General features: G+C 46.3%; 1 protein-coding gene across 5 annotated transcripts in view; it reads left to right on the top strand.

Annotated features, from left to right (window-relative positions):
* The window catches only part of LOC130283282 (atrial natriuretic peptide receptor 1-like), an 84,331-nt gene that overhangs the window by 23,467 nt on the left and 44,924 nt on the right, over positions 1-15,940 (top strand). For all 5 annotated transcript variants that reach the window (XM_056532524.1, XM_056532523.1, XM_056532525.1 and 2 more), the window contains 2 exons: positions 10,843-10,945; positions 13,974-14,119. In XM_056532524.1, the coding sequence (XP_056388499.1) occupies positions 10,843-10,945; positions 13,974-14,119 (249 nt within the window). The remainder of the gene's footprint in view (positions 1-10,842; positions 10,946-13,973; positions 14,120-15,940) is intronic.

Raw genomic sequence — 15,940 nt, forward strand, 5'->3', positions numbered from 1 at the left:
AATAGTAGCAGCCTGGCACCGTCGAAAATGAGCGGGTCCCTGCGTCGACGGAAAACCCGCAGTATAGCCACTTTGTTCGTAAAATCGAGGTATTTGATAATAACTTGCCTCGGTTTGTTTCTGTGAGCAAGGGCAGGGTGCAGGTTATCAGTGGAACCCTGACGCAGGTCCGGGCCCAGACGATGCGCCCGCTCCACTTTGCAGGGCTTCGGCAGTCCTAGGGCTTTGGGCAATTCCACCTCACAGATGTAGACTAAATATCTCCCCGGCACAGTCTCAGGAAGGCCCACTACCCTCAAATTGCTCCTGCGTGATCTATTCTCGAGGTCCTCCACCTTGTCACTCAGGCGGCGACACTCCACCTCGAGCGTGCCTAGTTGAGAATCTGTCTTCTCTCCCCGTTCCTCCTCTCACAGCACCCTTTCTTCAACCGTTTGCATCCGCTCACCTTGTTGCGATACAGCCTGCTGTAGGAAGGCCAGGGTGGACTGGATCGTGGCTATAATAGCCTACTGCACTTTGGGGGCTATAGATTTAGCTACCGCTTCTGCGAGCCGGGAATAGTCAAGCCGCTGGGGTTCAAAATCATCCCCGTCATCCATAGATCCCACGTCCGAAGGTGAGGGTGAAGCAGCGTGACTCGAGGCAGGCGAAATCGCCATCTTGGATTTACCTCCCCAGGTCTTTGCGGGCTGCGCCCGAGTCTTGGAGCGGGAGGGCCGGTCCATAGGTAAGAGGAATCGGTCCATAAACTTGTTCTCTCTCAAGAGGTTAAGAAGCGGGATTGTCCGGTAGGAGATTGCCGGTATAGATAACCGGAAAGCAGGTGGTAGACCGGGAGCTCACACACCGCACGTCTTCACTCCATGGCGCCGGAACCGGAAGTCGCCACAAATCCTTTGATGACATCATCATAGGTTTTGCCCGAGGGACTACTACCTCTGCTACCCCGGACTATCTTCCTTGTGGGCACCCCATTTGTGAAAAGTGTTGGTAAATGTTATACTTAAAATCCTGAACTTTAAGGACTTTAAGGACTGTCTGTGACCTTACTACCCAAATGAATGGACACCCATGCAATATATATTATGCAATCCGTGTGCCCCAGAGTGAAACCCATTGTTAAGGAAGAGGGTGGCTCAAGGACCTCTCTCTATCACATCTATATACCATAATACAGTGTAGCTTAAAAAGCCAAATCCATTGTGGTCAGTTAAAAAGCAAATTTTCACCATTACGGAAATGTCTTCACAGTTGCATGAGATCCCACTCTTGCTTGTCTGGTCACAGACCTCACAATAAAGGAACTCTAGTGCTTATCTGCTTTATCTATACCAGTGTTTCCCAACCAGGGTGCCTCCAGCTGTTGCAAAACTACAACTCCCAGCATGCCTGGACTGCCTTTATTTACTGAACAACGGCTTTGAACTGCAACAAAATTCCATGTTTTGAGCATACAGAAATTCCGCCGAAATTCTGCTCAAATTCTGCAAAATTGCAAAAATTACTCAGCAAGCTTTGCAGAACGGAATTTGAGCAGAATAGCAGAATTTCGGCCATGTAAACATAGCCTAAGGCTGCATTTACATGATGTTTGGGGCATACAGTAGCCGGCAGGAGAATTAGGAATCCCTCTGCTGCGTATCCTCATAGTACCTTATTCATTTCAACAAGCTGGGCAGAGACAGGGAGTGACTCCAGTCAAATCATTTTTGAGCTGTATTTTGGACAGTCCAAAAATGATGTTTTCGTTGCCAAATGAAAACCGGAGCAGAAAGCGGTTTTAAGTTTCAAAAAGAGAAAAAAAAAAACGATATGGTCTAAAAATTACCCAATCGGAGTCAATAGCTGACTTATTCAGGTGCATTGAAATGAATGTGGTACGGCACAGGTCCGGCAGCAACCAGTTTTCAAATTCTCTCACTGGATCTGGCTGCTGTATGCTCCAAACGTGATGTGAATGCAGCCTTAGGGTGCCTTCACACTACGCAATTCCCGTGGAATTCCATGGGCAGAATTCCACTAGCGGAATTAGGCACAGTGAACTTTTGCATCAGTGTGAATGGGTTTCCACGAGACCTGTTCACACTGGGAAATTTCAGTGGCGGAAAATTCAGCCGCTGAAATTGTTACACACGGAGAATGAAAATGTTCATTCTTTGTGCGGAATTTCGCGAGCACTGCATAGCCGTCCATGGTGACGGCGCAGTGCCACAGGGTCCTACCGCCAACGGCGGCTGCCAGGCTGAATCTCTGCTCACTGAATTCCGTGAGCGGAGATTCAGCATGTGTTCCACTGTGTGAATGCACCCTTACTGTTCACATGAGCTGAAAAGTCGCCACAATGTGATTTGCACTGATTCAAATAAGATTTCATACCGGATACAAGTGAGGTCAGAAAATCCTTTGGCCCTTTTTTATCACAACTATTTAAAAGATAAACTGCCCATAGTGACCAGTCAGAGCTCAGCTTTCATTTTACCTGAGCAGCTTACAGGGGTACTCCACCGGAAAACATGTTATCCCATATGCAAAGGATGTCTAACTGCGGGGGTCCTGCCGCTGGGGATCTCCGCTGCGGCGCCCCAGTCATCCGGTACACGCAGCAAACTCTGCTCTGTGCCGAATGACTGACGATTACAGCCGCCACGCCCCCTCCATTCATGTCTATGAGAGGGGGCGTGGCGTGATGTCATGAACACGAAAGCTCCAAGCTTCCCATGATCAGATATCTTATCCCCTATCCTTTGGATAGAGGATAAGATGTTTTCCAGCAGAGTACCCCTTTAAAAATGTTATTGAAATTGGTGGCTATGAGCAACAAAGGCTGTCCGGCATGCTGGAAATTCTAGTATGACTATGGACTATGCACAACTAGTGACTATGCATATAACAGACATAAGTGACTATACATTTCTGACTGACTAGGACATTTTATGACACCGGACTATGTCTGACTTTCTATTATGACTATGACATCACACTTTATGAGTACTGCGACATTTGATTAGTACTATGATATATCTGACTATGACTGACATTTGATTGACTATTAGACTTGGTATGCATGGTGACGGCAATGCTTATATATACACTTTGACATTATACCATTGTTTATTTTTGCTGTAAGACACTGGTTGTGGATTAGGTTGCCGGAGGCTTTCTGCCCAATACCTTGGCTACTAAGGTATATCGGCATTACACACTTACCCCTAGAACACTTTACTTTAGATAACATTTGACATTCTGTTACCTTACTTTTGTATGTGCATTTGGTTAGCTACAGGAATACCTTCTGGCCAGTAAAGTACCCTGGGCACGCAAAGAGAAGAAGAAATTACATTAGTTACATGACATTTTAGAGACTAACAGTGATGTGGACTGATATAAGAATGATTCAGTCCCTAATGTACATTTGACTCAAGTTTGTGACTGATGTACATTACTTTTGTGATTTAGACTTATGTGTACTGAACATATGTGTGTACACTATTTAGGTCAGTCTAGATATCTAGCTGGCAGTTGTTCTTGTGTCGACCTTTGGGACAAACGCAACACCACCTCTTGGGACTCAGGAACATTCTCTGCTTCGGAAGCTCTTGGTGCTTCTGGAGTAGCAGGACACTCTTGCAGACTGAACTCCGGAAATGAAATAGGTCCTGGACTAGCTCAATCCACATGGTTTAAAAGTGATACTGAGGAACTGGAATCCGGAGTACAAGCTGATGCCACATGAGACAGAAGAGGAGCCGGTGAAGGAACTAGGGATGGTTGCACCAGCCCTTCTGATGCCATAGCACAGAAGACTGCAGGCTGACTAGGGGAGAACATAGGGACATCCATGGATGGGTGTATCCCCTCTCCAGGTACATACTTCCTCACGGGTCTAGCAACAGGTGGAAGAGGTGCAGGAAGTTCAGGCAGATCTTCTCTAAGGGACAATTTTATGCAACCAATCTTCTGAATCTCGGACATCGGAGTCTGGATAGGGTACTGCGGTGATAGTGTAGGGTTCTGTTTCCCAAATGGAGTCCATCTTATGCGTCCTTGGGAACTTCCGCAGCCAAACTTTGTCTACCAACTGTAGACGCTTGGCAGAGGCATGACGGTTATAGTCTCTTTGCTGTCTTTCTTGAGCCTCGCCCATTCTTCTACCAACAATCTCCTTCGCTCTGGGATTCTTCTCTGATGGTCTGAGGCCCAGTCTCGTGAAGCCTGCGCAGAGTTGTTAAAGGGCGCTTGCAGTCCAAATGCCCGATCTTTTGGCAGTTGCCCATGTCGACCCATCATCAGGAAGAACGGGGTGCATCCAGTGGAGCAATGAATGGTATTGTTATAGATCTCCAACAATTCTGGCAACAGCCGGGGCCACTCTTCATGCTTATACACAGACGCTGCTCACAGCATGTGGATGAAGACTTGATTGATGCGCTCACATAATCCATTCCCCTGGGGGTGGTAAGCTGTAGTCCGGAATTTCTTGCAGTCGTGGAAGAGACACAATTCTTGGAACAGTTGTGCCTCAAAGGCTGTTCCCCGATTTGTGAGGACCGACTCTGGACATCCCAGGGTCTGCACCCAGTTAGAGTAGAATATCTGGGCAGCTGTTTTGGCTGTGAGGTTTTTGACAGGCTCAACTACTACCCACTTTGAGTAGTGATCTACCATGGTAAGAGCTTGAGTGTACCTAGACCGGGTAGAAGACAACTTGACATGGTCTAGCGCGACCATCAAATGTTGGAAAGTAGCAGGGGCGTTACATAGCCCAAAGGGCATACTCTTGAATTCAAAAAACCCCATCGGGGTAACGAAAGCAGTCTTCTCTCGGTCCTCTTCAGTCAAGGACACCTGCCAGTATCCGCTGGTTAAATCTAATGTGGAGAAGTATGTGGCTGATCCTAAAGCAGTTAAGGACTCTTCTATCCGGGGTAGAGGATAGGCATCTTTATGCGTGACATTATTCAATTTCCTATAGTCCATGCAGAAGCGGATGTCCCATCCTTCTTTTTGACAAGGACCAGAGGAGCTGCCCAGGGACTTTGACCCTCTTGTATGACGTCAGCATCCTTCATTTCAGCCAATATCTTCTTGACCGTCTGGTACATGCCCGATGCCTCTCCTTGATTGGTGGACTGTCGCCTGTTAGGATCCGGTGTTGTATCATGGTGGTCTGGCCGAAGTCGGTGGGGTGCCTGCTGAAAGCTTCATGGTACTGCTTGGCCACTTTAATGACTCCACTGACCTGTTCTTCTGGGGTGTTCTCGTCCCCCACTTGGAACTGGGTCCACCAAGGTTCAGGATGACTTGTTCCAGGCCCCGAGGCTGGCTGAGTTGTTCGCAACTGGGCCACCTGGGTCCTAGTGAGGATGTCCTTTGACCCGATGAGATACAACTGAGCAATTGGAGTATATTTCGGCAGGATGGTGGCAGTGTTGGACAGGTTAACTAGACAGACTGGGACTTTCCCTTCAGAGACAGTGACCAGACTTCTTGCTGCCCGGACTAAAGGGTGATCCTACAGCTGCATCGGCTCCAGCAATGCTTGGTAATCTTTGTTCCCAATTCGAGGTCGGGCATGGCACCAGATGATGGTCTCCATATGAGGCTGCAAGACTACTGACCGAATGTCTCGAATCCGCACTCTGCAAACTTCTCCTCGGCGATTGACAAACTTCTGCTCTACTTAAAGGATCTTCAAGTGGTGCTGCACAGCCTGCTGGCCTAAAGGTGACTAGTAGGGAAGCGAGGCATGCAAAGAACCCACTACTTCAGCTAAACAGTGTCTCATAATATTCATTCCCAATATAAACTCTGCAGCCCCCTTATCGGATACATTGGTTACAATCACTCCCTGTCCTCTGAGTATATGCTCTCCCACTTGAATGGCTGGCTCCCAGTATTCATGTCTGGTTACTGGTTTCCCATTCCCTGCCACTACCTTAAAATCAACATCATCAGGTTCACATAACAAGTCAGCACTCCAATATTTATAAAAGATATCCTTGGGTATGGTGGACACCTGAGATCCCGTGTCAATTAGGGCCACCAACTGTACCCCTTCTACAACAACTTTTACAAAGGGGCCTGGGGCAACGTAAAGGGAGAGTCCTGACATGCTGAATATGGACCTGGTGACGACTCTCCTGAGGGCAGGTCCACGACCTCAGGGGATTCCCATTTAAATCCCAACATTGTGCTCCAATGTTGTCTTATTACTATGGCTACAGAAGGGTCTCTGAGTCCCTGGAGGTCTGTTAGAGGGAAAATTACAGGAGTGAGCAGGACGGGGAGCAGGGACAGGTTTTCTAAGTGTAGGTGATTCCCGGCTAGGCGGATTGGTCTGGCTAGAAAGCTCTTTTACGGCCTTGGTCAGCTAATCAATGTCCTGCTTAACACTTTGAAGTTCTGAGGCTGCAGGGACAGATGGGGCAGGTGTTACTGGCACGGGAGAAGGTGCCAGTCCGGACCCAGCCCCGGACTCAATAACTTGGATGGCCAGTCTCTTAAAAGCAGGGAATGACAAACTAGGGTTCTGTACCGCTAACATTCCAAGTTGAGCATTGTCCCATTTGTTATGAGCCCCATCAATAAATCTGTCCATCAATACCTTGTTGCCCTGCTCGGGAGTTGTACCATCTAGTCTCTGGACAGTCTCTAGGACATTTTGTAAGGCTACAGCATAAGCTCGAAGGGTCTCACCTGGTTTCTGTCATCTCTCATACAGGCGAAGGCGTACCTCTGACAGAGAATGAGATTCAAACACTTGGTACAGCCCCTCAAAGATCTGCTCAACCGTTGCCTTCTTGGAGGCGGGCCAGGTGCAGACTTCCTCAAGTGCTGGTCCTTGTAGCTGTCCAGTGAGCAACTGCACCTGTTGATTAGGGGGAAAAGAATAAAAAACAAAAAGGCTTTGGATCTTCTCTTTAAAATCTTGCACAGTGAAGGGCTCCCCATTGTATGTGGGAAGAACGGGGTTCCCCAAGAAGACTGGTGCAGCCACTGGAACTCCTAAATTGTTGCGATGACCTGGAGGTGGAGAGGGTAGAACCCTCCAAGTTTCCAAAGCAGGTGGTGATCCAATGCCTGGGTTGAAAAGGCCCCCTCGTTCCATTGGTCCTGGAGAACTGGGTGCTGACATCTTGCAGGCTTGACTGAGTGTGTTGTTGCTTTAAGAAGTTTTGCATGCGCTGTCTCTTTAAGAAGTTTTGAGCGCACTGTTGCTTTAAGACATCCAGTGATGTGCTGCAGCAGCATGGGTAACCTTTGGCTGGGGTCCCCTAATGTATACCACTTACTGGTATCCCCTGTTAACTTTCACAGAGTCTGCGCAGCGGTGGACTGATACGGTGATGCAGGCGCATCCGCCGGAGCCTTTAAGACGGCTACGCCCGGGGAACTTCCGCTGGGTCCAGTTGAGAAATGCCTCCCCACTGCAACATGGGGCAGACTTTCGTTCCTCCCTGCAGGCAAAGGAGGCGTGACTGCAACGGACTGGTGGGGCAGAGCTGCGACAACTCGCGAGAAGACCCAGGACTGACTGCTAACCCTTGCAGGTACACTTCGCAGCAGCAATACAGTGTTCATCACCTCCCCCTTACTTTTTTATCGCCCCGGCAAAGCACAATCTCACAGACAATGTCCCGTACACTTTTTGGCCACAATCTCTGTCGCAGCTTGCGACAATTCCGCACAATTCCTTGAGCACAGTTTTGACTAGGGGAAGGACTAGTTGCTTTGTGGCAATGGCACACACCCGTATTCTGTTCGTGAAAGACTGTGGTACCCGGGTGGTGTAGTGCAGGTAGTAGTAGGGCAGATGGAAATAACCCAGGGACAAATGGTAATATAATCCCTTGTAGTGTTCGTGATGCCAGGGTGTGGTTGTATGGTGTAGGGCACCACAGAGTCCAAAGCACTTCTACAGAGGCAACCGGGACACAGGGAACCTCTCAGGCTTGCTTGGACTAGTAGTGATGATAATGATGATGCAGGCCACTGTGCTACTGTTATGACTTTTGTAGGGACAGTAGAGACTTCACTTGTAGACATAGACGAGACTTACAGATTAGATGTGGCTGCAAACTTGTAGCCTTTGGCTGTACTGGATTGGACTGAACTTGTACAGGACTGGTGCTTGCTTTATTGTCGAAGAACCAAGAGCAGGAACCAAGAGAAAGAGCGTGGAGACTACAGCCCTTTATGTAGGGGCTGGACAAAAGCCCATTGGTAGCTGGTTGCCTGTGGTTACCTGTGCCCCTGGAACTCTGGGTATCAGGTGATCACCTATCACATGACCATAGGGAGGTCCTATACAGTTTAAACATCCTAATAACCTTTACACATAGCTTGTATTCACTGTACAATGTGGTGCCTTGGGGTTGCAATTATGTAGCAGGGTCTGGTGGTATTAACCCTGTGGTGTAAGGTATTATTAACCCCTGATTAGTCGTGACACAAGGATATGATTGTTTCGGTATAAGGCCCTGCCAACAACCAACCCAGAAAAGGCAGGCAATAAAGGAATGTCCACAGCAGGAATTGTGAAAATAACTGGAACTTTTACTTGGAATTCTTATCAAACTGTTTCTCTAGAGGCAATCGGGATGCAAGACTTGTAGTATTGAGATGATTTATGCAGGCCACTGTGCTACTAATATTATTCTTGAGTTGAGTAGTAGTCACTAGAATTGTAGATAGAGCTTGATAACTCACGTTTTAAAGTGGCTGCAGGTTCTTTAGGCTTTGGCCTAGATGAGATGAATTTAGATAGTACAGGTATTGTGCTTTCTTATGAATCCAGGAATCAAGAGAGAGAGTTTAGAGACTACAGACCCTTATATACTAGAGGGGCTGGACTAAAGCCCATTGGTTGCTAAGCCTGTGGTTCCTGTGCCCATGGCACTCTGGGTAGTGTCACATGACAGTGGTTCACATGACTAACCTCTATACATTTGTACAACTTTATGTATAATGAACAATATGTACACAACACATTTACAATGCATTAACAGAAGGTGAGCAAGGGGTGAGCCCTGCAGGAGAGCCGTATGGACTGCAGGGACTCTTCCGGAGGGGACCTAGAGGGGACACCACAAATACCTAAAATAAACGTATATAATTAATGTACAATAGAAATCATAATAATGACCTAGGGAGATCCTGCAGGACGGCCCTGTGGACTTAAGGGACTCTACCTGAGGGGACTTTAGGAACTGTGCAGAGCCATGTTCTATACAGGGACATGACATAAGTTTAAGGGGGAGGAGTTCAGGGGAGTACTTTAGGGCCAAAGAGGTGAAGGTCCTGCCTTGGAACTGGTTATGGGGCGTTGTGTAGGTGTGTTGGCAGATAAAAGGGTCCTTGGAGGTAGTCATTTTCAGGGTATGGAATGGGCCTCCTGGTGTTTGGGGCCCCAGGAGTTATTGGGAGCATGCACTGGGTGCCCTTGGGTCAAGTGAATGCAGCCAAGGGTAAGAGATTGTTATTGCATGAGGTTATTTATGAAATGAATAAATGGTTTAGCCCACGTTATTAGATTTTCAAATAAATATCTTTATGATGTTATTTAAATATTTATTATGTTGCGCTTAATAAACGGGCCGAGGGGCTCATTTTCATCTTATTTAGTGTCCTTATATTCTGTGGGTTTAAGGGGGTTTGGGAGTTATGGTAGGGGTTTTCTTAAGGGGTTTTAGGTTAGTGGTGGCGGGGTGTGTGGTGCAGGGCAGATGTTGTTACCCTAGGAGCAGATGGCAATAACCCCTTGCATTCGTGATGCCAGGTCGTAGTTTAGCCTATAACCACCCGAAGGTATACCGCTGGATCCTGGGCTAGGCACGGGGGCAATAAAGACTCCGATGCCAAGTTACGAGTAACGGTAGCTTTACTGAGGGTAGACAGATGGTAAAGTCTATACAGTACAGCCAGGGCCCAAGGAGGTGACCAGTGACGCAGAGACCTTAAGGACAATGTAATGACTTGACAGATGACAGGGACTGACTTGACTTGACTCATAAAGCTGTGACTTTATCTTACTTGACTTGATGGTGGCTGCAGGACTGGACTTTGAGGTCTCCAACACTCTGGATATACACACTAGGCGACTGCACTGGACCTCAGCAGAAGAGCAGAGCTCAAAGAGAGAGGAACTCCACCCAGGGCTTATATGGGGGAGACTAGCAGGGAGCCCATAGGTCACTCTTGGGGTCACCTGGTCACTGGAACCTCCTGGGTAACAATCACATGGTATAACTCTTAAAGCAACATTACATTTTATAACACTTTACATGGTAAAACATATTTACAATGGGGAAACAATAAACGGGCCGAGGGGCTCATTTTCATCTTATTTAGTGTCCTTGTATTCTGTGGGTTAAAGGGGGTTTGGGAGTTATGGTAGGGGTTTTCTTAAGGGGTTTTAGGTTAGTGGTGGCGGGGGGTGTGGTGCAGGGCAGATGTTGTTACCCTAGGAGCAGATGGCATTAACCCCTTGTGTTATATATTAAATATATATATATATATATATATATATATATATATATATATATAAAATTAACTATTGGGGACACTGAAGGAGGCTGCCTGACAGGACAGCAGAAGCACGGGGTAACACCTCCCGTACCGGGTCACCACAGGTTAAAGGGGGAATGTATCTAAAATCCTTTCAGTCATGTTTTCCTCAGAGATGAGCAGTGCTAGATATATCTGGCAGCCACTGATCTCTCCTTTTCATTTTAAAGTGGTAAAAGACAATTTCTCAGTGGTTGTTGCTGTTGTGTCATCTTGGTTTCTTTATGCACAGTAAAGGGTTGTACGGTGCTGAATAAATGGGTGTAATTGCAGGTTGTTTTGGTCCACCTCGGCCTCACCTCATTGATCGCTCACATCAAAGTCGGAACTTTTCAGGTCGCTTTAGAAGCTGAATCCACCGTGGTCAGTGGAAAAGGTAATTTTCATCATTACGGAAATGTCTTCACGGTTGCATCAGATCCTGGTCTGTACTTGTCTAGTCACTGACGTCACATTAAAGGAACTATTGCGATTTTGTCAGGCCCTTTTGTCTGCTTTGTCTATAGCAGTATTTCCCAACTAGGGTGCAAAACTACAACTCCCAGCATGCCTGGACAGCCAACGGAGTTGTGGTTTTGCAACCGCTGGAGGCCCCCTGGGTGGAAAACATTGATCTATAGCAGTGGTCTTCAATCTGCGGACCTCCAGATGTTGCAAAACTACAACTCCCAGCATGCCCGGACAGCCGTTGGCTGTCCGGGCATGCTGGGAGTTGTAGTTTTATAACATCTGGAGGTCCGCAGGTTGGAGACCACTGATCTATAGTGTAGTCCATGTAACAATGGGGGAGATTTATCAAAACCTGTGCAGAGGAAAATTTGCTGAGTTGCCCATAGCAACCAATCAGATCGCTTCTTATATTTTTTTACAAGGCCTCTGCACAATGAAAGAAGCGATCTGATTGGTTGCTATGAGCAACTAGTCAGCTTTTCCTCTGCACAGGTTTTGATAAATCTCCCCCGATGTCTATTGTTTTGCACTAGTCTTTTCCAATATGGCACCTCTACTTGTAAAGACTAGTGCAACAAACCACACGACTAAGGCTGCATTCACACCACGTTTTTGCAATACAGTTCCCGTATAAGCTTTCAATGTGAAAACCGTACGGAACCGTATTGAAAACCGTATGCATTGACTCTCCATTGAAAACCGTATGCCAAACGATGCATCCAGTTGCATCTTGTACGGTTTTGTCCATTTTTTTTCCTGTACCCAAAAACGTAGCCTACTACGGTTTTTGGTCCGGGTGAAAAACCGCATTAAACCGTATAAGTTTTTTTTTTTTTTAACATGGGAGTCAATGGGAACTGTATAGAACCATATGTGTGTACGGTTCCATACGGTTTTCACCGTACGGTTTTTGACTTTGCTCAGTTTTTTTTTTTCTTGGAATTTCAATCAAACAAGAGAAACTCTATTCATTGTGGAATGAAAAGTTAAAAGCTTATGTTTTTTTCTTAAAAAACGGATGCAACTGGACATCATTTTTCAAACCACAAACGGTTTTTAACCGTATATGGGTTCAAATTTGTACACACGTTTTGATACAGTTTTGTCCGGTGTTGAGGAATACGTTTTTCATCAAAAACCTGATACGGGAACTGTACTGCAAAAACGTGGTGTGCATGCACCCTAAAGCTGGGTACACATATATCCCGCAGCTTTGCTCAGTGAACCCAGCCTAAAACTGGCCGCAACTGATGCCACAACTGATCACTTGATATTGGTTGTCTAGGAGGCGGCGGTATTGTTTTTGCAGGCCACCCTGAAGAAGAAAAAATTAAAATTAAAATGCATGTGAACTGTTAAAGGGGTAAAATATATCCCCTATACAAAGGATAGGGGATAAGTGTCTGACCACAGGGGGGGGTCCGACCGCTGGTATCCTGCACAGCACTGTGACTCTCCTAGAGCACAGAGCGGGGGTCAGCACGCGTCCTCCATGTATCTCTATGGGAGAGCGGAAGTACTGTACTCATGTATCACCATCTCTATGGGAGAGCTGGGGCACCGGACAGGAGAAGGCTGAGGGTCCCAGCGGTCAGACTCCCCACAATCAAACACTTATGCCCTATCCTTTCGATAGGAGATACATTTTCCTAAATTGGACCACTCCTTTAAAGGGAACCAATCATCAGATTTTGCCCTATATAATGCTTGGCAAAGCGTTATATAGGGTAAAATCTTTATTTTCACCATTCCCGGGGGACGCTCCTGCCCCCAGAGATGGTGAAGATATGAAGTTATAAACTAGTCACCGCCACCGCCGTAAGTAGTCACCTGGGCGGGGAGCTCTTCTCATCTACTCCCGTTCTTCGGCCGGGAGCGACGCCCCCTCCGCTTGATTGATGGGCCGCGTCATTGTTCCGCTCACTGAAAAGACGGAGCAGAGCGATGACGCTGCCCATCAATCAAGCGGAGGGGGCGTCGCTGCCTGCAGAAGAACGGGAGTGGGTGAGAAGAGCTCCCCGCCCAGGTGACTACTTACGGCGGCGGCGGTGACTAGTTTATAACTTCATATCTTCACCATCCCTGGGGGCAGGAGCGTCCCCCGGGAATGGTGAAAATAAAGATAAAATCTGATGATTGGTTCCCTTTAAGCATTTTCCCATTCAATTCAATGTAATTCAGTGGAGAAAAAAAATTGCTGTAAAAACGGGCATCAGAACAAACTAAGGCTAAGTTCACACATAGTAAAATGTACTAAAGTATTTTATTTTACGATCGTATTTTCACCCTCAATTTTTTTCCCGTTACCACAGAAAACACGCATTCCTAACCTAGCCTAAAAAACTGTGTGAACATGGCCTTACACAATGGGGGAGATTTATCAAAACCTGTGCAGAGGAAAAGTTGTCCAGTTGCCCATAGCAACCAATCAAACCTTTCATTTTTAAAAAGGCCTCTGCAAAATGAAAGAAGCAATCTGATTGGTTGCTATGGGCAACTGGGCCACTTTTCCTTTGCACAGGTTTTGATAAATCTCCCCCTCAGTGTTTTTTACCCTTTTTTTTTTTTTTTTGCGTGTAAATGCTTCAAAACTCTTGAGAATTCCAGGCAAAGGTTTTGGCGGACATACAATATACATGCATGTTTTCCAACCAGGGTGCCTCCAGCTGTTGCAAAACAACAACTCCCAGCATGCCCGGACAGCCTTTGGCTGTCCGGGCATGCTGGGAGTTGTAGTTTTGCAACAGCTTGAGGCACCCTGGTTGGGAAACACTGGTATACATAGTAAGGGTGGGGATTGGTAGGAGTAGCTCACAAATATACTAGACTCATTAACTATGGCGCAACCCTTTTATGTGCCGTTTTGGCTGCTAGGAGTACTGACCTGAAGCTGTAATATGTTGCCCTTACCCAATGCAGCACAAGGCGGCTCTAATGTCTCTTCTCGTTCGCAGTGTGTGGGGATGACGTCTGCAGTCAAGATGAGAACTGTGCCCTGTGCCCTGCGGATTGTGGCCCATGCCCAATGCCAACTACAGTGAAGATCGCCATCGCATTTCCCCTGACACTGTTCTGTAGCGGTTTCATCTTCACACTAGTGGTATAATTTATTTATTTTTTGCCTTAAAGGGTACCTCTCATCAAAAAAACTTTTGATATATTATAGATTAATGTATGCAGAATAACTTTACAATTGCAGGTTATTAAAAAATATGCTTCTTTCTATTTAATTTTCCATTTTGAAGAAATGACCACTAGGGGTCTCACTACCAGTCCTGGCAGCAAGCATTTCAGACTCATGCTGGAGTCCTAAACACTACGAGCTGCCAGTCTGCTTTGTTCACAAAGGAGAACACTAAGAGCTGCCAGCCTGCTTTGTTCACAGCCTGTTTGACTGTGAACAAAGCAGGCTGGCAGCTCTGAGTGTTTAGGACTCCAGCATGAGTCAGAAATGCTTGCTGACAGGACTGATCGGGAAAAATACAATAGAAAGAAGCATATTTTTTCATTAACATGCTATTGGAAAGTTATTCAACATTCATTAATCTAAAATATATCAAAAGTTTATTTGATGAGAGGTACCCTTTAACAACACAGGATGTAAATGTACTTAACGCACCAGGACCGGTGCTTGCATCATGCACGGCAGGTCCCGGCTGTTATCAGCAGCCACGGACCCACCGGTAATGGAGGACATCGTTAGGGCCGCCGTCAGGGGGGTACAGCCAGTACTCCAGTAAGGGGCCCCGGGCCCCCGCTGTGCCCCCCTGCAGCTGCCGCAGCACAAATGCAGGGGACCGCTGTCTACACACCGCTGTCCAGGACGCATTAAACTATAAGCGCGTCTTACAGACGCGCCTATAGTTCAATGAGGCGCTCGGGCTCTGCTGATTGACAGAGCGAAGATCCATTAGCTCCTCGCCCTGTCAATCACTCTCATGGCCCACCCACATTATGGGGGGGGGGCAGGCCTTGAGCTGTGTAAGGGGTCCCAAAATTTCTGATGGCAGCCCTGGACTTCTGCAATAGCGCTAATGTCCACCATTAACCCCTCAGATGCCGTGATCAATATAGATCACGGCATCTGCGGCAATGCGGTCGTTTGAATGGATAATCGGATCGCCCATGGCGCTGCTGCGGGGATCTGATCATCCAACATGGCGGCTGGAGGTCCCCTTACCTGCTCCAGCCATCATCCCGAGGTCTTCTCCTCTAGTCTGACATTGTGTAGACCAGAGAAGAAGTTCGCCAATAATACTGATCAGTGCTATGCCTATGCATAGAACTGTTCAGTATCTGCAATCTATTGATTGCTATAAATAGTCCCCTATGGGGACATAAAAAGTGTAAAAAAAAATTTTTTAAAAGTTTTAAAAAATTTGAAAAATCCCCTCCTTCAATAAAAAATTAAATGGCCCCTTTTTCAATTTTATCCCAAAAAGCGTAAAAAAAATATAAACATATTTGGTATCGCCACGTTCTTAAATGTCCGAACTGTAAAAAATATAATGTTAATGATCCCGTACGGTGAACGGCGTAAACTTTTTTTTTAAAGTCCCAAATTGCTGCTTTTTTGTCACATCACATTCCAAAATAAATTAATAAAAAGCAATTAAAAAGTTACATATACGTAAAAGTGGTACCAATAAAACTACAGATCACAATGCAAAAAATTAGACCGCCCCGTATATGGAAAAATGAGAAAGTTAGTGATGGTCAAAATAGAGTGATTTTAAACATACTCATCTTGCTAAAAAAAAAAAAAAAGTTAGAGATTTTTTTTAAAGCGGTACAATAATAAAAAAAAAGTATTTAATCATTTTTACCATAAAGTGTACAGGGTGACAACTTAACCTTCAAAAGTTTGCAAAATTGCGGTTTTCTTTTCAATTTCCCCACACAAATAATGTTTTTTGGGGTT

The sequence above is a fragment of the Hyla sarda genome, chromosome 7 (genome assembly GCF_029499605.1).
Source record: "Hyla sarda isolate aHylSar1 chromosome 7, aHylSar1.hap1, whole genome shotgun sequence".
NCBI lineage: Eukaryota > Metazoa > Chordata > Amphibia > Anura > Hylidae > Hyla > Hyla sarda.